At 44.5% G+C, this 25,945-nt stretch overlaps 1 protein-coding gene across 2 annotated transcripts in view; it reads right to left on the bottom strand.

Moving 5' to 3' along the window:
• The window catches only part of LOC111950992 (roundabout homolog 2), a 104,313-nt gene that overhangs the window by 45,094 nt on the left and 33,274 nt on the right, over positions 1 to 25,945 (bottom strand). For both annotated transcript variants that reach the window (XM_023968943.1, XM_023968941.1), the window contains exons 3-5: positions 2,265 to 2,422; positions 1,919 to 2,039; positions 1,556 to 1,694 (exon numbers count right to left, since the gene is read on the bottom strand). In XM_023968943.1, the coding sequence (XP_023824711.1) occupies positions 1,556 to 1,694; positions 1,919 to 2,039; positions 2,265 to 2,422 (418 nt within the window). The remainder of the gene's footprint in view (positions 1 to 1,555; positions 1,695 to 1,918; positions 2,040 to 2,264; positions 2,423 to 25,945) is intronic.

Consider the following 25,945-nt stretch of genomic DNA (forward strand, 5'->3'; position numbering starts at 1 on the left):
ACAGACAGACAGACAGACAGACAGACAGACAGACAGACAGACAGACAGACAGACAGACAGACAGACAGACAGACAGACAGACAGACAGACAGACAGACTGCTACGGATGAGAAAGACTCGGCAGTAATGACTAATTCATAAAGATACACTACGCATCACAGCAGCCAGCTAGTCTCAGCAGTGAGAGAAACAGCAGTCCTAACAGAGCAGGGTTAACAGTCCATCACTCAGGGGCAGAGGGTTTGACATGGCAACAGAGCATGGAGCATTATGGAGCTGGACTCATCCCTATAAGGGGCCTCCTCTGGTCTCTGAAGTAGACAGACCAGCAGCCTGTAAACCTGTCTAGTCTTCCATACCATCTGGACATGTGAGACGAGCAGAGCAGTGAAACACAATGACGGGGGACATGGCGGGAGGGGTCACGGATCCAAGAGAAGGTGAGAAAAGTGAGGGGGAAAATATCGCTCAAGCTTTTCTGTCGGTTCGGACAGTTGGTCTGTCTGACTGAACCTTGTGAAGACTCCAGTCACGTCACGTCTCTGACCCACATACACACCTCCTTGGAGGGCCGGTCTGGGAGGGATGGAGGGATGGGGAAAGAGAGGGAGGGAGGGAGAGTAAGAGAGAGACTGAGAGAAAGAAAGAGAGAAGGGAGGAAGGCTGGTCTGGATGTAGGGCATGTTTCTGGAGACATGGGGAAGAAGGGAGTAAGGAGTGAGCAGACTGACAGACAGACTCTACTCTATCCCTGTCTGAGAGAGCACTCCCCACAGCCACATCCTGTCTCAGACACATGCTGCTGCTGCTGTACCACCACCAACACTCTCACACCACTACTTTAGGGTAGCTACTTCCTTTAGAAATACACACTTATGCCATGGAGGGAAAACACATTTCCTCTCATGCAGATCCCAATATGGTCAAAGACGTCATATGGGATTAAATATTGACAAACTGTGAGAGAGCGTTTTCCGTTACAGTGACGAAGAGAGCAGAGAGTCATGGTAAATGTAGTTTTATGCTGTGGACTTAAACACACATTGACTCCATTGGCAGCATGGTCCTGATATGATACAAAGTAATGGCCTAAATAGAGGACATTGTTAGACCTGGGGCCATGTGTAGTGTAGCTATATACACATAATTATTATTTCTGAGTCTAGCTAGGACTGCTATAGCATAGAAAATCGAAAGCTCAAATACTAAATTATACATCCAGAAATAGAGATAGAAAGGATGAAGGAGAGTAAAGAAATTACATTTGTGGATCCCTCACACACACGGACAGCATACACGTCAGCCTGAAAACACACTAGCACGTGCATAGTAAGTGCAATAGATTACATTTCATCTGGGTTTAAGAACAGGACAGTGGGCTTTGATAAATAATATTAGGTACTGTGATCCAAGCTGTAGTAACATGTCAGGAGTTTACCTGCTGTAGACTGGGACTCATTAGTCCTGTCTCACAATCCATATGAACACCTGTTTCAACCACCACAGCAGGAACTCATAGAAAACACAGTCACACAGACACTCCCTCCCTCCTCACCTGCCACGGGGTATATCCACGTCGTCCTTCCTCCAGCGTAATGAGGGAGGTGGGTCTCCCTGTACCTGACACCTGAGCTCCACACTCTCCTCCACCAGGACCACCTGGTTCACCGGCCGACGGACAAACGTGGGTCTCTCTGGACAACCACCATACACACACACACACACACACACACACACACACACACACACACACACACACACACACAACACACACACACACACACACACACACACACACACACAACACACACACACACACAGCACAACAGAGCATGAGTCTACAAGCACTCGAAAAACAGGTAGCATGTTGACAAGTGCAGCTATTACAGGAAGCACCAGGGGGTGAGTCTGTCCTTACCAAACACAGAGAGCTGAGCCGTCTCACTGTCTCTCTCCCCCACCATGTTGGTGGCCACACACACATACATCCCTGCGTCACTCTTCCTGGTGTTGGAGATGGTCAACTTCCCTCCACGTACCTGACAGATAGACAGAGACAGCGCAACAACGTCTAAATCAGACACTCTGTACACTGCTTTCAGTGACGAGAAACATTGTGACTACTAGCCACTGACTGAAACGGGGTTATACCCACGTCACGCTACCCCAGACGGAGGCGGTGGTTAAGGGATTTTGCATATCTCAGCCATCCCTAATGAGAGTCGGCGTAGAGGAGCGTGTCCCGAAAGAAGTGCTGTACTCACAGTGACCCTGTCACCTTTGAGGTCCAGACGGGCCTTGTCTTTTCTCCAGAAGGTGGTGGGCTCAGGGTGCCCACGAGGAGGCTGGCACTCTAGGGTGGCAGGCTCCCCCACCGCCACCACCATGTCCTGGGGGTTCTGTCTGAAGTCATCACGCAACACTGGGACAAACAGAGAGAGGGGGGTTAGACTCTTTCTAAACATTAATTTTTTTACTAGGTTCAATGTGGATATAGTGGATGTAGTGTTTCATCCACTGTGTGGGTAGATAATCCAAGCTGGATGATCAACAAACAAAAAAACTAAGAGTTCACGGACAATAATATACAGTGTAGAAATAACGTTGCACTCTGTCAGTTAGTAGCAGAGTGAAGAAAATAACTGGAGGAGAGCCAGAGCCTAGAGCAGAATTCTAGTCAAACAGGAATCGTGTGGGATGGAGCCAGAGTCCCGAGGTCCTGCTGTCAATCACAGGAAGCTGTGGCAGACGAGATCTGGGGTGTCTCAGTCACAGAGGCCTGGCCAGGTCTACAGAGCCATATGGCTGGGTGGGTTCTGTCACTGTCACACGTCACTCCTCTACTCACTCAGACAAGCCTTTCTTCCACCCCATAGTAACACCCCCACTTAAAACATTGCACCTTTAGAAAACGCTGAGCGTCATATTCCATACGGATGCAATACAATTTACAAGCCTTCAGGAAGAAAAAGAATACAATTCTCGCCCGAACACTCGCACTTAACTTGTCTTAATAGCACTGACTCTGCTGGTAGCTACTTTATTGAGGATATGTACTTACTATGACTGTGATAGGTGGTTGTCTCACCTAGCTAGCTTAAGATTGAATGCACTAACTGTCGCTCTGGATAAGAGCATCTGCTAAATGACTCAAATGTAAATGTGACAATGTAAGAGCCACATATTCCCGCTGTATTTGTTCCACCACAGTGAGGACAAAAGGAAAAAACACAACTGTGGGAGAGAACACATTTCGGTCAGCAAAAAGTGAATTTAGATGCAACCCTGCACACCTCTGAGAAGGTAGAAACCCAACCCAATAGAATGATTCTGAAATGGGCTTCAATTCTCTAGCATGACGGGTGGTAAAAATATGGTGCAATGTGAAGATATTTGGATATAAATGACCATAGGGGCCTCATTACATGAAGTCCTCATTATGTGAGGTGAGAGGGGAGCTAGAGGTGGTGGTGCATCTGGTTACTGCATCCTAATATTACAAACTGGTCCCGTACATGTAGCTGAAGGCCATCATTTAAACCTTGCCATGATTCAAGCCTCCCGAAATGAGACAGAAATCTATCTACAGTATTTGAGAAATACGACTTGGCTAAACACCATAGACACAGAAAGCAGAGATGAAAAGGGCTTGAAACTGCATGTGAGCAATAAAATGAGTGATAATGATTTAAAAAGAGAGTAGGTGTTTAGCAAGTGGTTGTTTGTTCTGGCTTTGGTCTCGCAACGTACTCTATCATAAAAGAGGTATGCAAATCTTGCATGATAACATCTAACGATGTTACAATAACGATGCGCACGCTTCAATGGGGCAGAAGGCCATGTGTTGTTGTGATTCTGGATGGCCAGATAACTAGAAACAATGACAAGAGGAGAATCGTTTCAGGTAATTCTATCTTATTATTGATACCAAGTCCTGTTTTGAGGTGTTTTGACTGATGCCATGTTATGCTAACAGGTTTTGTTCTGGATCAAAAAGGGGCTTAGGTGGTGTGCATGGCAGGGATCGTGGTAGGGGGCGTGGCAATGAATGGGGTCTGGCCACCAGCACAGCTACATTTTCGAGAACATTTCAGAGGCCCCCATCTTGGTGTCGTAGAGACATTTTTAATCCAATTTCTTGCAATTCTACACATTTTGCCATGCAAAATGTTGCAGTTTTAAAGCTAGTTTTCTGTAATTCTATGCGTTTTGCCATGGATAATGCTGTATTCCTTTGTTCAAACATAACAACAAAACATTGTTTGAATTTTTAATTCTACCTGACTGTCTAGCTTCTATTTTGGTGATTGTTAGTTCTTAAAGATTATTTAAAAAATATATAGATCCACTCTATTATCTTTTCTACATACTTTATATCGTGTTTTAGTCGTTTGAGTTCACGCTTAAATCGGTTTTCCATCCCAAAAATGTATTAAATAAATACATTTTAAAAAACACGGCTTGCCCAATGATTACAATGGCAAATAAATTCCTGGCTAATAAGGCTCAAATTCGCTAGCTAGCTAACCAACATCTGTAACAATGTATTTGAGAAACAAGTGCTCATTGTGCAAATGTATTTAGGTTTCCAATAAACATTGGACACTAAATATAGTTGTCACCAACCTAAGCCAGCCCAGTGGGTTTTTCCCCATAGTTGTGCACGCGTCGGTTTTGCTGCTAAACAACCAACCCGTCTATACTGCATGTAGGCCAATGCTGTAACAGAGTCCAACAACTAGGACTACTACTGGCATTGCTGGCTGTAGAACGGGGTGTTTTATAATATGATCTCTCTTGACACAGGTCTGCAGAACAGTAGCTTGGAGTTTGTTGAATAGTCCATGTGATGAGAACAGCCTGCAGGGGCGTGTCACTTTCTCAACAGCAGTCAGAGGCCTGTCCCATTTCTGTCACACTTATGACACAGCCTACACACGTGCTCGTGCACACGCGCACATACACTAACACAGTTGCCCGGGTCACGTACTACCAACAGTTGCTGATGATGCTTTATCAAAAAGAGCCAGAGATGGAGAGCGAGAGCGACAACACACACCCAATGGGGTCTGGAACAGGGAGGGGGTTATTTGCATTGGGGGATTTTTGAATAAATAAACAACTTAGCATGTCTGTGCCCTAAAAAAGTCATCAGCAATCAGTCAGGAGAAACTTCAGAGTCGAGACGGCAAGCGTTTACCCAGCGTTCCCGAGGGCCATGAGCCCAGAACATTACCTATTATAAAGCTCTCATTTCAGCAGCCAGGCAGCGACGGCAGGCAAGCACAGACAACAGACCAAAAGCCACTCACAGAGAGGACGTGGCTGGCGGCAAACAAAGTATATACAGTCATTTCAATTGTTTATACAATAGACACACAGATCACGTATAAGCAACTGAAGCTCGAGGAGCAGAGGGGGGTAAGGATGCTACTGATTACTAATGGTCACGACATGATACGTAACATCAATCAGCAGGTCACATCCAATTACTGATATTTAAACCACTGATGCCCCAACTTGTATCCTACTCCTTAGGTGTCTGTCTATGTGACTGGTGACATGTCTCAACTATAACAGTGAGTGCCTCTCCCTTCATAACTTTTAACGTTGCAACAGTACATGACATACTCCTCTCACAGAGATGTACCAATGTCTCAGTCTTCCAATTCGCCTGCGGGTCAGCCAGACAGCCAGCCAGTCACCATGAATGGTTAACAGTTAAGCAGTAACTACAATCATGTTGCATTAGCATCCCGTCCTCTTGTCATGTAATGTAAATTGAAGATGTAGGTGGCAGCGAACGCTCTCCTCCCCTCCACCATCCCTCTCTCTCTCTACATTCTCCCAATTACAGTAACAGAGCTCCCGCAGACCACACTTCAACATCTATAATTGATTATCGTCTACTCGTCTGTCTCTTTACGCATTCACTGACTCTCACGCTTCTCCTGCTCCCAACCTTACCTAACCTACTTCTCTCCCTTACCCACTGAAACTTGCCTTCTACTGTACAACAGCAGCTACAGCTGGAGCTGGGAATTTTTGGTTTGTAGCCTTCTGTGTCTGAAAATACTGTAACATAGAAATATATGGAATGATGGCATGGTAAATGGCTTTTAATAAATGTTTATAACAAACTGAAGGACTTAACACAATCTGGGGGGGGGGGGGGGCATTTAAAAGGCCTGATTTAGTACAATTAGATAATAGTCCTGTGTTTGACAATAAGTCAATCGCTGGGTTCTGATGTTGTCCATCTCTTGCCCAATCATACTGGAAATGGCTAAGTGGCCCACAGGCCACTAGGTCAGTTAGGATCACCACTTTATTTTAAGAATGTGAAATGTCAGAATAATAGTAGAGAGAATTATTTATTTCAAATTTTAATTCTTTCATCACATTCCCAGTGGGTCAAAAGTTTACACTCAATTAGTATTTGGTAGCATTTCCTTTTAATTGCTTAACTTGGGTCAAACGTTTCGGGTAGCCTTCCACAAGCTTCCCACAATAAGTTGGGTGAATTTTGTCCCATTCCTCCTGACAGAGCTGGTGTAACTGAGTCAGGTTTGTAGGCCTCCTTGATCGCACATGCTTTTTCAGTTCTGCCCACAAATTTTCTATAGGATTGAGGTCAGGGCTTTGTGATGGCCACTCCAATACCTTGACTTTAAGCCATTTTGCCAAAACTTTGGAAGTATGCTTCGGGTCATTGTTCATTTAGAAGACCCATTTGCGACAAAGCTTTAACTTCCTGACTGATGTCTTGAGATGTTGCTTCAATATATCCACATCATTTTCCTGCCTCGTGATGCCATCTATTTTGTGAAGTGCATCAGTCCCTCCTGCAGCAAAGCACCCCCACAACATAATGCTGCCACCCCCGTGCTTCACGGTTGGGATGGTGTTCTTCGGCTTGCAAGCCTCCCCCTTTTTCCTCTAAACATAGCAATGGTCATTATGGCCAAACAGTTCTATCTTTGTTTCATCAGACCAGAGGACATTTCTCCAAAAAGTACGATCTTTGTCCCCATGTGCAGTTGCAAACCGTAGTCTGCCTTTTTTGTGGCGTTTTTGGAGCAGTGGCTTCTTCCTTGCTGAGCGGCCTTTCAGGTTATGTCGATATAGGACTCGTTTTACTGTGGATATAGATACTTTCGTACCTGTTTCCTCCAGCATCTTCACAAGGTCCTTTGCTGTTGTTCTGGGATTGATTTGCACTTTTCGCACCGAAGTACGTTCATCTCTAGGAGACAGAACGCATCTCCTTCCTGAGTGGTATGATGGATGCGTGGTCCCATGGTGTTTATACTTGCATACTATTGTTTGTACATGAACGTGGTACCTTCAGGAATTTGGAAATTGCTCCCAAGGATGAACCAAACTTGTGGAGGTCTACCATTTTTTTACGAGGTCTTGGCTGATTTCTTTTGATTTTCCCATGATGTCAAACAAAAAGACACTGAGTTTGAAGGTATGCCTTGAAATACACCCACAGGTACACCTCCAATTGACTCAAATTATGTCAATTAGCCTATCAGAAGCTTCTAAAGCCATGACATCATTTTCTGGAATGTTCCAAGCTGTTTAAAGGCACAGTCAACTTAGTGTATGTAAACTTCTGACCCACTGGAATTGTGATACAGTGATTATAAGTGAAATATTCTGTCTGTCAACAATTTTTGCAAAAATTACCTGTGTCATGCACAAAGTAGATGTCCTAACCGACTTGCCAAAACTATAGTTTTGAAGAAATTTGAAGGAGTGGTTGAAAAACTAGTTTTAATGACTCCAACCTAAGTGTATGTAAACTTCCAACTTCAACTGTAGATAGGGAGAGAGTGAGAGAGTGAAATAGCAGAGGTAGACAGAAACACAGAGAGAGATGGAGACAGAGAGAAAGGAAGATAGAGAGAGTGAAATAGCAGAGAGAGAGTCTGAAGTTGTATTTTATTTCGCAGAGTGGTCGCTAGCATCATAAAACCTTCTAGCAATATTGTGAAAATGTTATGCATCAGCGGGAGTGTGAGTCAGGGATCTGAATCTTCCCTTTTATCCGCCTTGTTTCACTAAAGCAGCTATAGCCTGGGGAGAATGGCTTTATTATATGCACTTGTCTTCCTTCGCTGAGATCACACAGCGCGGTGTTGCAAAAGGTTGCTCAACCGTAATGGAGAGAACTTGATAATGCAAAATAATGTCCCTAAACGTGCTTGTGTTCTCACTAAGCTCAGGTTTAAATACCAACTAAACTGTTCAGCTTATCAGAGTAGGTGTGTAAGAGAAACAATGAGAGACAGAGAGAAGCAGAGGGAGCGCGGGTGTAAATCCCAGAGAAAAACATGGCTGCCACTCATCTTCTCAAATACGCCTGCTGCTCTCTCCTCTCTTCTCACTGACAAATGATAAAACAGCAAACAGGCAGATGAAACTGCATGAAATTCAGCATTTCTCTCCATCGGTCCAATTCTGCTGGGAGGTAATTTAAAAAAGTGGTGTCAGAGAGAAGCAACAAAATGCCTGGGACCATCTGTGCCTCGAAACCATCCAGCGTGTTCAAACAGTGGCGAGCAGAGCTGCCTAGCTAACTGAGAGAGCGGAGTGGGGAGGAATATTCTGAGCTTTGTTTACTGCCGGGCTACGATTACATTCTTTCTGCTGGACACATGCAGATGGCACAAAGCATGTATATGTTTAGAGCTATAGAATGTAAACAGGTGGAGGACGTGGCTACAGTAAACATGTTCCCATTTGCAACAGCTGCCATTCAGGACAAAGAGAAAGCTCATTAATATGGTAATGCCACGCTATCACACCAATCCATAATCACACTTCTGCATACACACACGTCCTTTTGGTTGTTTCACTGAAGAGCGTGATAACGTGACCTTTGACTGGGGAATCAGCAGAAAGGTAAGGAGGGGAAACAATCTCAGGGCCTGCGGGGTCTGCGGGAGAATAGCACATGCTCTACAGCACGGGGTACCTTTAGACATACTGGTAGACACAATCTACAAACCCCTCCACTACACATTGAAGAACGATGGTGGGTAATGTATAATGTGCCAGTATTGGTAGAATACCAGCTGCTAATAAGGCCACCACCACCAACCTTCTGTGCCAAGGGAAAGCGTGGCATCAAAACAAGTCCAGCACCATGCGAGTGAGGAGGGGGAAGGCGTGGCGGCTAGGGGGTTGAAACAGGTGTGTTCTGCCCCCCCCCCCTCCCCTCCACAGGCGCTACTGAGCCCCTGGAAGCAGCTTACAGTACCCATTAGGATTATTCACCCCAAATCCATGTTAATCACATTTGGGCACACGGTAACCCACTGCTGCCACTGCCACCCACCATATTAATCAGGACTGTAGACGGAGACGTAGTCTGGGGGACGGTTTGGGGTCAAAAGTAGCAGTGGGGGACAGCATCACTAGTCTCCCACATAAAAACACAGTCCAACACCCAGAGAGTATAGACACGTGAAACCATCCCTGCACAGCTCCCTGCACAGAGCACCTGGGCAGATAAAGATGGACTATCAATCAGAGGCCTGACTGCAGTGCCATCTCAGCAAATGGCATCAATTCTTTACGGATGACAGTTCTACAGACAGATAGGCATGGGGAATCAGTCAAAGCTTTCCGATGATAGCTCATCAGAGGGGGATCACAACGAGTCTCCTCTGACGGAGGACATTCGGTCGCCCCTACACACTGCATACACAGACCTCATACACAGACACACGACACAAGCACGTCACGCACACCACATACACACCACACTCCTCTCAGGGAGCTCCACTGTAACATGTTCCAAAGGGCCTCTGTGTCAAACATTACTTCCCATTCAGCTGTGTGTGCTGGCACTGAGAGGGATCTGAGAGGGGAGCGGGAGTGAAAGAGAGAGGAAGGAGAGCAGAAAAAGAGGAAAACATAAGCGCTCATCCCACAAGAGGCCTTTGTGTGGCAGACTTCCAGGAATTAGGTTTAATCAGTTTTCCCTTCTTCTTCTGTCAGTCTTCTGCCTTCTCTTACACACACACACACACACACACACACACACACACACACAAAACACCCCACACACACACACACACACACACACACACACACACACACACACACACACACACACACACACACACACACACACACACACACACACACACACACACACACACACACACACACACACACACACACACACACACACACACACACACACACACACACACACAAATCCCTGTCTCTCCCGACAGCAGCAGTAATTGTGCCTGCAGTCTCTCGTCCTCCATGACTCTCTCTAACTCTTCTGACAAACCATCTTGTTTATTTATTCACAAACCTTAGCACTAATCTCTCCCACAACCATCACTCTCTCCTCCTTCAAAAATGTTCTGCCACCGCTTTCACAATCTATCCCTCCATCTCTTCCACACTATCTGTTTAAATCCCTCACTCCCCATCTCTTTATCCATCTCCCCCTGAAGGGTAGAAAAGAAAATACTCTGTAAAAGAAGCCTGTTAATGTTTTATTTTGGGGGGTTTATCCTAAGCCTGCAATCGTAATAGAAAACCGTTAAAGTAAATTCAGATATAGCAGGTCATTACCAGAGCTGTGTGAAATGAACCTCAGAGGACAGAGGACAGTGTATACGTGACGTGATGCTGAGCACAATAACAGTAAATACCAGGCTGGCTGATCCCAGCACAGCTGGAGGTCTCAGCACCTCTAATCCTGGCTCTGACTCAGCCCACAGCCCACTGGCCCAGGGACAGCTGAGTGACAGGACAGGGACCACACCTCACTGCCAACTGGGCAAAAGACAGCAGACTGGCCTCACACTCCCTTTTAGAGACGTGTTAAGCTGTGTGTCTGTAGGGCTCTGTGTAGTATTGGGTCAAACAATGACTAGACTTTCCACTAACAGACTTTCCATTAACTGTAGGGTGTCAATCACTTTGGACTGACAGTTGGAAACAAACAAGTTCAAGTTCAACTTGAACTAACAAACTCAGTAATTCCAGTCCTATTATTAAACAATGATGTGGTTAGTCAGCAGATCTTTCAGTTGACACAGTCCTGCCTTGTTGCACTACTGCAGCTAATACCATCATTCTGTTGACAGTTGTAATGTCATGTCCTGTGAAGTCCGTATCATGTTGATGTGGCCACAGACTGAACACTGTACTGGTGGTGGCAGTCAAAGGACCGGCTGTCACATCAAACCACAGTGCTCTGATACAATCGTCTAGCAATCTGGCCATCCCAGAGACAGACAGCACATCAATGGCTGGTCAGAGCTCTAGCATATGGCTGACAGCGAGCCCAACAGCAGGACGACCGACTGCCTGAGCGCGCCCACTGCCCGGCCGGCTGACCGCTGGTCTATAAGCAGACTAACTGGGGACAGATCCGGGGATTAGCTTCTGCTCTTCATTCACTTATTCGATTTCCGGGGTCATCTGACTGACCAGGGCTAGGGACCCGAGGTGGAGAGGAAAGTGTTAATGCCAATGCTATTCTATACACTGTAGATGATACATCCAGCTAGTAGTAGAGACTAAACATTGGTGCCTTAACAATGTACCTGACCACACAGCCACATCCAGAGATCAGCATGGACACACACATTCTTTATCAATATAGCTCATTCGTAGGCTCTCCACCCTAAGAAATCAGACACAGTTGATTCTATTGTCTGCTGTTTTATCTTATTATTTCATCAAGGTGAAACCCTTCCAAATCTTTTATTGCCTTCACCATCGCCCGCGGCCAGGCTTTGGTCATGGCACTGCTATAACTGACACGCAGTGATTGATCACAGAAATCTCACCATCAGCAGAGAGAGAGAAAGAGAGAGAAAGAGAGAGAAAGAGAGAGAGCGAGAAAGAGAGGAGAAATAAATAAGGAAGGGATGGCTCTTCCCCTGTGGGCAGTGTAATAACCCTTTAAATCATCTGAAGATGACTGCTGTGACAGCCAGGCTGCCTCTGCCTGCCTCTGCCTCGCCAGCCACTATCTCTGCCTGCTGACACTGGAGCCAGTCTGGGGCTCCGTCCTCACATTTCACATACGTCTCCATATGCCAAACCCAATCGTCTATGGAGAGATGAACAAGAAGGAGGATCAAGACAACACTGACATATCCGTGGAGGAAGAGGTCATATATAGCGATGCATGCAATGAATGAATGAATGACTGGCACATACAGTACAAGGACATGGATGCTAGTACACATAAACACACACAATATGACAGACTTGTGATATCTAGTCCTTGTCCTGGTGTAAGGAGGGAGAACACAACAACACACCATATCCTCCGGTGGATGAGCATGTGTTCTGGCCTTGATACCTCATCGCGGCTGAGGTAGTTATCACCGTGGCAACACCGTGGCAACCCCTGCACCTCCAGTGACCATGATGTCATCAGAGGTGAGAGAAGCAGCCCAGTGGTTCTGCTAATTACAACAACAACCACTCGTGGTTAACGAGGACCTAATTGCCTGAACATGGCTTCTGCCATAGGGGACAGACAGACAGGGAGAGAGGGAGGGATGTTGTCTGGCAGGTGAGAGAGGACACAGTGAACTTTGAAGTGCAGCGTATACTGCACTGTAGTCAATATCTCAATGGTTTCAACTTTAGGGTAAGCTCCTAACAGCCTATCCTGGTCATATAAAGACCTGCACATTTTAAAATCCCATGCCCCTGCCTCACTGCCTGCTCTACTAAGCAGCTCACCATTGTCAAAGGCTATTGCAGCAAAAATGTAAGCATATCACAGTATATCCCCAGCCATTATGGAGCGCTTGATGCTGCATTACCAGGATGCCTACCTTCCCCAAGCTCCCTGAAAAGTACCCAGAGGATTTAAAGAGCACTAGGTCACTCTTCTCAAACGTAGCAGTCAGCTAAATCCCCTGGATTCTAAATCCCCTTCCCATTCCACTCTCCAGGGGGGCAAAGCCCACACCGCCACCATGATTCCCACTGTTGACCCTCCACAAGACTGGCAACTTCAACTTACTTCCCAAGGGCACTATTACGCTGAATGCCACGTTCCCTTCTCTGAAGATGCAACATGTGGGCCCACGAACGCAGAGACAGCTTGTTAACTAGACACACAAACCAGTGGAGAGAAAAATGGTTCACTTATTTTGGAAGCATTGAAAGCTAAATTAAACATACACACATGCACAGTGCATACACACATTTTGTTTCTCTCTCACAACAGCTTTTTAAAATCAGCAGATACCACAAACCCCAGCTGTGCAGCTAGTTGATTGCCATTATCATTATCAATAATGTCTCTTGAGTGATGAAATAACACATTAAAACAACAAGCACCCTAATGGAAATCAACGTTCTATTGTGAAAGAAAAATAACACAACCATTAAAAAAGTGAGTTAGGAGTTTATTTTTTTATTTTTGTATTTAACCTTTATTTAACCAGGTAGGCAAGTTGAGAACAAGTTCTCATTTACAATTGCGACCTGGCCAAGATAAAGCAAAGCAGTTCGACACATACAACAACACAGAGTTACACATGGAGTAAAACAAACATACAGTCAATAATACAGTAGAAAAAATAAGTATATACAATGTGAGCAAATGAGGTGAGATAAGGGAGGTAAAGGCAAAAAAAAGGCCATGGTGGCGAAGTAAATACAATATAGCAAGTAAAACACTGGAATGGTAGATTTGCAGTGGAATAATGTGCAAAATAAAATTTGAAATAATGGGGTGCAAAGGAGCAAAATAAATAAATACAGTAGGGGGAGAGGTAGTTGTTTGGGCTAAATTATAGATGGGCTATGTACAGGTACAGTAATCTGTGAGCTGCTCTGACAGCTGGTGCTTAAAGCTAGTGAGGGAGATAAGTGTTTCCAGTTTCAGAGATTTTTGAAGTTCGTTCCAGTCATTGGCAGCAGAGAACTGGAAGGAGAGGCGGCCAAAGGAAGAATTGGTTTTGGGGGTGACCAGAGAGATATACCTGCTGGAGCGCGTGCTACAGGTGGGTGCTGCTATGGTGACCAGCGAGCTGAGATAAGGGGGGACTTTACCTAGCAGGGTCTTGTAGATGACCTGGAGTTGACAATGGAAAGCTGAAAAGAGGAGGAAGAGAAGGAGAAACAGACACAGCTAGAAAGATAGGAACGAAGAAGAGAGGAAAGAGAAGGTTGAGGAATATGGTTCAGCATTGTAGAGTCTCTCTTCTGACCTTCAGCTCCCCATTGGGATACACAGCCTCCCACACCGACAGACCACAAGGGAAAACATCATGTCATGGACAGGAACACAAAATGCCCCAGCACTAACTCTCCCTGGGACTACTATTGATGATACACAGTGAAGAAACAAACCCAGGCTGCGTTTCAAACTCTCAGCCCTCAAATTAAGTGGACACTTCTGATGATGTATCATGACGTCTGACGAGTATACACTTGCAGGGCAAAGGACAAGGGAGGTAAGGAATGATTCTTAAAATGGACCTTCCTTGCCCAGAATATATATTAATATACGCCTACTGCATGATAGCTAGCAAATTAATTTGCTAACTAACGTCAGCCTGCCTAGCTACTTCTGAAGAGGAAAAGTGTTTTATTTCTACAATTTCCAAAAGCTAACCAAACAAAAACATCAATACTTTTATGAGACGTGTTTGTGCATTAGTAGCACAATTTCTAACTTATTTACATTCGTTTTTATTACACTTGCATGTTGACTCCATATTGACGTTGAGGTTTTAAGTTTTGGCAGACTTTTCTTAGCAGATGTACAATCATCGCAAATTGAATTATGGGGCATTTCAGGCCCCGAAGTGATAAGCTAGATATGCAAATTCTTGACATTATAGTGTTTAGTTTCTAGATGATAATGCTAGCTAGCTAGGTGGTCGACAGCATTTTCATCCCTGGACCACCCCAAAATATGCATATAGCTATAACATTCGGTACAGCAATTGCGCACACAATACGCACAAGTATTTCTCAGGGAGATACTGGTGGAGACAGTCTGAGACAGTCTGTCATCACTTCCTGCTCGTCCACCCCTCAGAGGCCCATTATCTGCAACAATCACTCCTGTGTTCAAATGGCACGTTGTGTTACCTAATCCAAGTTTATCATTTTAAAAGGCTAATTGATCATTAGAAAACCCTTTTGCAATTATGTTAGCACCGCTGAAAACTGTTGTCCTGATTAACACAGGAGTGATGGATGCTAATAATGGGCCTATGTAGATAATCCATAAAAAAATCTGCCGTTTCCAGCTACAATAGTCATTTACAACATTAACAATGTCTACACTGTATTTCTGATCAATTTCATTTGATTTTAAATCGACAATAAACGTGCTTTTCTTTCAAAAACAATGACATTTCTAAGTGACCCCAAACTTTTGAACGGTAGTGTATATGACATTCTATTGGTTGCAATAATTTGTATAACAATTTAAACTCAAATATTCTATGTCTTGAATCCGGCGTCGTTTTGTGTATCAGTTCATAAACATCATTATGTATCTTGGTTATATGTTACCGGTAGCGTCACAGGGGACCTAGAGTACCTGCAGGCACTTGTTCTGGAAATAGTTTGAGTTCTTATCACAGATAGAGCTTCAGCTTGCGTGCAGGGTCAGAAAAAAACACGAACATGACCATATGTCTAGGTAAACATGACCATAGCTTACGCAGTAAACCATGCCATGCCTGGTCTAGTATAAACATGTACCATGAGGTCTGAGTGAGTAACACGTGACGCACGAGTAGGTCCAGGTGGTAGAAGTCATGACCATTATGTCGTAGGCGTCAATACATGGCCCATCAGTCTAGATAAACATGACCATAGGTCTAGGTAAACATGACCATAGGTCTAGGTAAACATTGACCATGCTCAGGGTTCAGGTAAACATGACCATAGGTCTAGGTAAACATGACCTATTAGGTTCTAGGTAAACATGACCATTAGCTCTAGGTAAACATGACCTCAATCAGGTCTAGGTAAGCATGACCATAGGTCTAGGTAAACATGCCCATAGGTCTAGGTAAAACATGAACCATAGGTCTAGGTAAACATGACCATAGTCTAGTAAACATGACCATTAGGTCTAGGTAAACATGACCAATTAGGTCTAGTGAAACATGACCATCAGGTCTAGGTAAACAATGAAACCATAGCGTCTAGGTAAACCATGACCATAGTCCTAGTGTAGTAAACATGACCATAGGTCTGAAGGTAAACATGACCATAGGTCTAGGGGTAAACATGACCATGCGCTGTCTAGGTAAACATGACCAAGTCTAGGAACACTATGCACCATAGGTCTAGGTAAACATGACCATTAGGTCTAGGTAACATGACCATAGGTCTAGGTAAACATGACCATAGGTCTACGGTAAACATGACCATAGGTCTAGGTAAACATGAAACGCATATAGGTCTAGGTAAACATGACCATAAGGTCCAGAGTAAACATGACCATAGGTCTAGGTAAACCTGACCATAAGGTCTAGGTAAACATGACCAATAGAGGTCTAGGTAAACATGCACCATTAGGTAATAGACTAGGTAAACACAGGATGGCTCCGATGCAGGTCTAGGTAAACATGCCCACCTGGTTAGGTTCCAGGGTAAAGAGCATGCCCATAGGTTATGGTAACAATGCCCATAGGTCTAGGTAAACATAAAGACATGCATACGCTAGTGTCTGGTTTAGGTCAGCAAGATCATGACCATAGTCAGGTCTAGGTAAACATGACCATAGGTCTAGGTAAACATGACCATAGGTCTAGGTAAACATGACCAAGGAGGTCTAGGTAAACATGCCCATAGGTCTAGGTAAACATGACCATAGAGTCTAGGTAACATGACCATAGGTCTAGGTAAGACAGTAGCCATAGGTCTGGTAAACATGACCATAGGTCTAGGTAAACATGACCATAGGTTAGGTAAACATGCCCATAGTCTAGTAAACATGACCCATAGTCTAGGTAAAACTGACCATAGGTTAGATAAACATGACCATAGGTCTAGTAAACATGACCATAGGTCTAGGTAAACATGACATAGTCTAGGTAACATGACATAGGTCTAGGTAAACATGACCATAGGTCTAGTGTAAACATGACCATAGTCTAGATAAACATGACCATTAGGTCTAGGTAAAACATGACCATAGTCTAGATAAACATGACCATAGGTCTAGGTAAACATGCCATAGGTCTAGGTAAACATGCCATAGGTCTAGAAACATGACCATAGTCTAGGTAAACATGACCATAGAGCTCGTAGGTAAACATGACCATAGTCTAGGTAAACATGACCATAGGTCTAGTAAACATGACCATAGGTCTAGTAAAAGACCATAGAAGCTCTAGTAACATGACCATAGGTCTAGGAAAAATGACCATAGTCTAGATAAACATGACAGTCTAGTCAACATAACCATGAGTCTTAGTAGAACTACTGACCATGGTTAGTAAACATGACCATACGTCTAGTAACATACCATAGTTAGGTAACATGACCATAGTAGGTAAACGATGACCATAGGTCTAGGGTTAAAATACGCATATGTAACTGACATAGGTCTAGGTAAACAATGCACATTCCAGGTCTAGGTAAACATGCCCATGAGGTCTAGTTAACATGCCCATTTCAGGTAACGGCCGTTCTAAGGTCAAACATGACCATAGGGGTCTAGAGACCATGACCTATGAGGTCAGGTAAACCATGCCATAGGTCTAATAAACATGGACCATAGTCGTGGTAAACAGTGACCATAGGTCTAGTAAACACATACCACTAAAACAGGTCTAGAGTAAAACCATGACCAAAAGGTCTAGGTAAATCATGACCCATAGTTAAAGGAGTAAAGCCATGACCCGATAGGTCCTAGGTATAACATGACCACTGAGGTCTAGTAAACATGATCCATAAAAAGGTCAATAGGAAGAACTGACCATAGGCTATGTACAACGAACCGGTTAGTAAACATACCCATAGGTTCTAGTAAGGCCATAGTTAGTAAACATGACCATAGGTTTAGATAAACATGCTGGCTAAACCCAATGGAGTCTAGATAAACATGCATTGAAGGTCCTAGGTAACACACACATGGACTGCGAATGCTAGTCTAGGGTAACATGACCATAGGTCAAGATACAACCTCAGCGTAAAGCATGTAAGACACTATGGTCCTGACCATAGTAACAATGCATAGTAAGGTAATGACCATGTTCAGTACATACATGTTAATAAACATGACCATAGTCTAGAACTGTCACCAACTAGGAACATGACTAGTCTAGAAATACAAGGTCTAGAACATGACCATAGGTCTGACGACATGGTCTAGTAAAATACATAGGTCTATCATGACTGTCTAAATCACATACCATAGGTCTAGATAAAACACTGAACCATTACAAGGCTATGGTAAACCCACATACCCATTCGAGGATCCTATGGAAACCATGACCATCAGTCTACGTATAAAACATTACATGCTTTAGTCTAGGTAAATCAGACCAAAGGTCTAGATAAACTGACGCATTGGAGGTCTAAGTAAATCAGACCATCAGGTCTAAAATGATAACACAGAACCAATGTAGGTCTAGATAAACATGACCATAGGTCTAGATAAACATGACCATAGGTCTAGGTAAACAAGTTAGAACCAACACCACCAACTTAGTTTCAGCCAGTCAGGATATATACATAGTCATGCTGTTAATGTAGATAAACACATGATTGAGAATAGTATGTCATATAAACACATTTCCACTGACTGGGTCTCTCAGTAAACACATTTAGAGATGTGTAGTGCTGCGGGAGTGAGGCAGCTGCATTCTGGATGTGCTCAGCAGACAACCTAATCCACCGCAGCAGCAGCAGGGGAATTATAAACCTCACACAAACTTCACTAGAATAGCACTGCAAGCCTCAGCTCCCAGCTCCAAGGCAGCAAAACTCATCAGACACCAGGGTTATTTCCAATGCTTTGCTGGGCTAAGCCATTTGCTGAGATCATTCCAACCATTTTGGTGGGTTTGTATATTTTGTATTGACTTGTATTTATTCAGGGGAACCCAATTGATACCAGTGTCTCATTTGTAGGGATGCCTTGAGGACATAAATTCCATTGAAAAGGTATATTTACAGTATACAGTATATATCATTTGTTCCATGGCAAGGTCATGACCGACCGTAACACGAGTTATGACAGGTGTATGTGGGTTAATTGGTTGCTGGGTTATATTCATTTAAAGATAGGACTATTGGACGATGGATTTATCATAAGGACATCCCACACAAAACAGATGTGTTACAAAAGACCTCATTCTTTTTTGTCCTCATCCCTCTCTTTCTCTGGCCATATACAGTGGCTTACCGTGTGCCAACACAACAACATACACAGCAATAAAGGACATGACATGGTTTCCCCTGCAAATATCATCCTTCCTAAATATACTTGTACATCATGTATCCGATAATCTAGATGAAGCTTTGATATCATATCTAAACGTAAAATGCAATCGACACAAAGCCCTTGTTCCCTTGTATAACTACACACACAATAATACACCGTTTCAAGGTATGTCCCTGTATAGGTGAATAGTGTTTGGCTCAGAGGAATGAAATTAGCAGCAGGAAAGATCATAGGAGCAACATGTCAGACGTACTCTATCCAATGGACTTTTACTCGTTTACAGTTTAAAGCTCAATGCAGTTGTAATGTAATTTAACTGGAGCCCCTAGAAAGAGCGTTCATCTATTCTGCTTCATCGCATTAGTCCCAATGTACCGACCTACACACCAACATTTCCCTTTCGCAGTCTCTCTCCTGTTCTCTCTCCTCCTCTCCCTGACCTCAGTTCAACCCTTCACCAGGCTCTTCTCTACATGAGAGTGTAACAGACAGGGGAAATTCATTGATCTGCCTGAGATCAAAAGAGGAAGAGGAGAAAGGAGGAAGAGGGCAGAGGATGTCCTCTCTTTCACCCCATCCTGGGCCGGAGGAGAGACACTGGCCTCTGCTCCTCTAGGCCATCCATCCATTCACTTAGTGAACGGAGCGGCTGGGAGGGAGAGAGGATGTAACGGCCCTGGGAGAGGTGGATTCATGAGGATAGGGTAGAATTTAAAGAGGAAGAAGCCCTCTATCTGAGCATCCCTAAGAGCTCTATACCACCCAGCTTATGAAGGGCAGCCATTTTGTTCCCTCTATCAGTTTGTAAAGGGAAAATGAGGAACGACTGACTCCAGTCGGACACACTTCTTCAAGGCTACTCAAACATCTCTCATCTTCGTCTATCTCCATCGGCCACTGGACACTTAATTTCCAGAACAACATGTTTTCTCTTAGTTCATTTCCCTTTGTTGTAGCTACAATTAACGCCAGCCCTATGGAAGTTTTCCTCCTATTGTTCGTCTATCATTTAATTGATCAGGAGAAAGAGCTGTAGTAATAAATTGTTTCAGAACAAATGTATAAATTACAGAGCTCAGCATGTGGCCACAGCTCCTTCAGTGAACAACTGTGTTTTCCAGCTTTTATCAGACTGGAACAATCATTACTACATTAGCTTGGACTCTTCCTCATTTACACCAATAATCAGTAATTATTTTGCAACAACACATTTCTCCTCCAGCGGATAGAACGCAACATATTCCACCCTAGAGTATGTGTAACATCATGTGTTTGTTTCAAGAGAGGTAGAATGAATTAGTGATTAGCCATGTTTGCCAATCTCCATAAGTAAAGGAAATAATAATTATGTCTGACTATGACAGAGAGGGAAAGAGAGATAGCATGAGAGACAGGGTGGTGTGGGGGGGTGATGCAGACAGAAGAGCATTCAGGCTGTTCAGTCTGGCTGCTGTGTCGATAGGGCTCGGTGGTTGTGCAGTTGAGCGCTGCTGGTTGGGTTTGGTGCGGGCAGCGATGCAACTCACTGTGGCCCACCCTCTAAGCCCTCACCCACCGAGACCAACACTACCGTCACATGCTACTGCCCCAGAGAAAACAACACACACACACACACACACCCACGGTACACACAGTAGAGCCATTTTCATTAACGGAACCACTGGCACTCTCAGCCCAGCTGGTCCCTGATCCGACACTGGAACTGCACATCTGGTGTCAACGTTCCCTGAGAGAGGGGCCATCTGGAGAGATGGAGGGAGAGAGAGAGAGCGAGAGAGAGAGAATGAGATAATGAGAGAATGGGGGAGAGAGAGAGGGAAAGGGAGAGAGACAAAGATGGAGGGGAAGAGGTGGAAAGATAGAAGTAGACGGTGTAACATGGAAAGGGAGAGAGTGAGGGGGAAATGGACCAGACCCACCCCTGTCATACACCTGAGTGTACACATGTGTAATTATGCATGCATGCACTAGTACGGCATGTGTGTACAGAGTACTGTCTCGCCACACATGGATGAGAAGATTAGAGGTTGTAGTCAGGCATGGGTATGGAACTGAACTGATGGAGAGAAACAGATGTTCAATGTTTCCAGTCCCAGTAAAAACATGTCTGAGGATGACATGAATAATGTTTTGCATGGCTCTTCTTTAGCACACTCTCCAAAGGAAGCTTTAAAATAGCACTGTGTAAAGTACAGACTGAGTTACCATGACAGTGACTTTGGAAGACAATGGTGGGACATGTAATGCCTGCAAAGGGACCAGGCGTCATTATGATAATTATCATCACAGTTACTGCCCTGTTGATGTCGGTGCTGACGGCTCTAATGTTCTCTGCCTCACCTGGCCTGGCCACAGATTGACCCCACAGAGGCAGTAGGAGGTGGGTGAGGTGCTGCTCTTAATGGCAGCTCTAGGACACGGTTAGTTATAAGTGGAAAGGCATGGTAGAAGAAGAAGTAACGCAGGACTGCACACACACACTTACATTCACACACACACACAGTGGTATTCCCCAGCTCCCCTGCCTCCACTGTGACTGGATGGCTGGAGCTAAGCCATGGTTAAGCCTCCATCCGAATGTTCATATGAGCTAGGACATTATCCACTTACTGTTATTAATGCTGCAGCTCTCTGGAGAGACCATGGAGAGGTAGGGAGGGAGGGTTTTAGGGAGGGAGGAAGGGAAGAAGGGGGCGTGCACTCATAATCCACCCCCGCTAAATCACACAGGCTGCATGGAGCTCTATGGCTCCGGGTGGGACTGTCGGTACAGGCATTTGGGAAGTTGTCCATTGCTGTGTAAGCTGACAAAACCAGCAGACAAAACCAACCAAAGTAAACCAACCAGGCACATAAGAAAGAGGTAGGCTATATACCATCTCCAAATATTTAACACAAATATGAGCCCAACTCGAGAGACAAACAAGAGATACTGAAAAGATTGGCCTTCTACCCAGGACTCCTGACTGAATGTTGTTGTAAACAACACGAGAGCCCACAATGCATCTGGATGACCTTACTGAGTTGACCTTCCTACAATATAAACAGAAACAGTAAAAGCTCACCTCCCCCTCATGCTGTCTCCTTACCTTTGTAGCAAACAGAAACACCCCACCTGACCCCAACACTAATGAGGGAGAGAGAGATAGAAGAGGGAAAGAAGAGGGGGATGGATTCATCCAGCCTGCTCCTCTCCTGCACTTCAACCCCAGCCTTGCTTAATTAGAAATTCAAAGATGTTCAGTTCGTAGAGCACGAGTGACCCTGTCAATTAAAACTGTGCACAGCTGTCTGCACGTCCACGTGAAGAGAGGGAGAGAGAGGGAGATGAGGAGGAGGAAGAGAAGTAGGACGAGGGGTTGAGCTTCTTTATCAGATGGCAGAGGCACAGGTAGATGGATAATGGTGTTAATTGGTTGGGCTGTTTGACCGGGGGATTCACCTGAACAGAGACAGTAAAATCAAGATGGGTTGGGGGGTGGCTGTGACGAGAGAGAGAGAGAAGAGAAAGAGCCGAGAGAGAGAGAGACGGAGAGAGGAGAAGAAGAGAGAGAGAGAGAGGAGAGAGAGAGGAGGAGGAGAGGAGAGAGAGAGGAGACGAGAGAGAGAGAGAGAGAGAGAGAGAGAGAGATGTTTCCCGATGCCCAAAAAAAGCCCTTGAATTGAATTGAAATTGAGAGAGAGAGAGAGAGAGAGAGAGAGAGAGAGAGCAGAATTAGGCCAATACCCGCTAATTATCAAAATACAGAAAAGTGGAATTATGAGCTGCACTTCCTAACCTCCTGCCAAATGTATGGCCATATGAGAGACACATATTTCCCTCACATTACACAGACCCACAAAGAATTTGAAAACAAATACAATTTTGATAAACTCCCACATCTTTTGGGTGAAACACCACCTCAAAGCAGCAAGATTTGTGACCTGTTGCGGCAAGAAAAGGGTAACCAGTGAAGAACAAACACCATTGTAAATACACCCCATATTTACAGTATGTTTATTTATTTTCCCTTTTGTACTTTAACTATTTGCACATCGTTACAACACTGTATATAGCCATAATATGACATTTGAAATGTCTCTATTCCTTTGTAACATTTATGAGTGTAATGTTTACTGTTCATTTTGTATTTTTTATTTCACTTTTGTTTATTAATCATTTCACTTGCTATGACAATGTAAACATATGTTTTCCATGCCAATGAAGCCCTTTGCATTGAATTGAGAGAGGTATGTAACCTGTAATCACTGTGTAAGCGCACAAATGAAGCACGATCGAGAGCATCCTGTCGAGCTGCATCACCGCCTGGTACGGCAACTGCACCGCCCACAACCGCAAGGTTCTCCAGAGGGTGGTGCGGTCTGCCCAACGCATCACCGGAGGCAAACTACCTGCCCTCCAGGACACCTACACCACCCGATGTCACAGGAAGGCCAAAAAGATCATCAAGGACAACAACCACCCGAGCCACTGCCTGTTCCCCCCCACCTCTATCATCCAGAAGGCGAGGTCAGTACAGGTGCATCAAATCTGGGACCGAGAGACTGAAAAACAGCTTCAATCTCAGGTTATCAGACTGTTAAATAGCAATCACTAACACAGAGAGGCTGCTGCCTACATACAGACTTGAAATCATTGGCCACTTAAATGGATAAATGGATCACTAGTCACTTTAATAATGCCACTTTAATATTGCTCATCCATATATTTATATGTATATATTCTTATTCCATTCCTTTACTTAGATTTGTGTGTGTATTAGGTAGCTGTTGGGGAATTGTTAGATTACTTGTTAGATATTACTGCACTGTCGGGAACTATAAGCACAAGCATTTCGCTACACTCACAATAACATCTGCTAACCATGTGTATATGACCAATACAATGTGATTTTATTTGATGAAGAGGTATTTACTGAATAACTCATATATTTATGCTGTCCATGAGGGTGTGTGTTTGAGAGAGAGAGAGAGAGACTGTGTGGCCACGCAACTCAATCATCATGTTTGCAGACGACAACAGTGGTAGGCCTGATTACCAACAATGACGAGACAGCCTACAGGGAGTGGGGTGAGGGCCCTGGCAGAGCGGTGCCAGGAAAATAACATCCTGATCGTGGACTACAGAAGGGCACGCCTCCATCCACATCAGCAGGGTCGCAGTGGAGGGCCGGCGTGCACATCACTGACAACCTGAAATGGCCCATCCACGCAGACAGTGTGGTGAAGAATGCGCAAAAAGTGCCTCTTCAACCTCAGAAGGCTGAAGAAATTTGGCTTGGCCCCTAAGACCCTAACGCATTTCTACAGATGCACCATTGAGAACATCCTGTCGGGCTGTATCATCTCTTGGTATGCCAATTGCAGCGTCCTCAACCGAAGGGCTCTCCAGAGGGTGGTGAGGTCAGCCCAACTCTCTCCCTCACTCTCTCTCTCTCTACAGCACCTGCTGTCTCGACCTCTGGAAACCTCAGCTATGAAAAGCCATCTGACATTTACTCCTGAGGTGCAGACCTGTTGCACCCTCTATAACCACTGTGATTATTATTTGACCCTGCTGGTCATCTATGAACGTTTGAACATCTTGAAGAACGATCTGGCCTTAATGGCCATGTACTCTTATAATCTCCACCCGGCACAGTCAGAAGAGGACTAGCCATCCCTCAGAGCCTGTTTCCTCTCTAGGTTTCTTCCTAGGTTCCTGCCTTTCTAGGGAGTTTTTCCCAGCCACTGTGCTTCTACACCGGCATTGCTTGCTGTTTGAGTTTTTAGGCCGGGTTTCTGTATAAGCACTTTGTGACATCTACTGATGTAAAAAGGGCTTTATGAATAAATGTAATTGATTGGTTGATCTACAGCACCTGGAAGGCCAAAAAGATAATCAAGGACTTCAGCCACCCGAGCCACGGCCTGTTCACCCCGCTACCATCTAGAAGGCGGAGACAATACAGGTGCATCAATGACGGGACCGAGAGACTGAAACAACAGCTTCTATCTCCAGGCCATCAGACAGTTAAATAGTCACCACTAGCCGGCCCCTGCCCAGTGCCCTGACCTGAACTTTAGTCACTGTCACTAGCCGGCGCAACCCGGTACTCAACCATGCACCTTAGAGACTGCTGCCCTATGAACATAGACATGGAAAACTTTAATAACGTTTACATAGTGTTTTACCCACTTTATATTTATATACTGTATTCTAGTCAAGGCTCATCCTATATAACTATTGCTGTACACACCGTTTCTATCCATATACTGTCCATAACCACACACCATCATATACTGTAGATATATATTTATATTCCGGACTCTGACATTGCTCATCCTGATATTTCTTAATTCGTTCATTTTATTTATTGTATTGGTGTGTATTGTTGTGTATTGTTAGGTATTACTACACTGTTGGAGCTAGGAACACAAGCATTTAGCTAGGTATTACTACACTGTTGGAGCTAGGAGCACAAGCATTTAGCTAGGTATTACTACACTGTTGGAGCTAGGAACACAAGC

Source organism: Salvelinus sp. IW2-2015, linkage group LG23 (assembly GCF_002910315.2).
Source record: "Salvelinus sp. IW2-2015 linkage group LG23, ASM291031v2, whole genome shotgun sequence".
NCBI classification, from domain to species: domain Eukaryota; kingdom Metazoa; phylum Chordata; class Actinopteri; order Salmoniformes; family Salmonidae; genus Salvelinus; species Salvelinus sp. IW2-2015.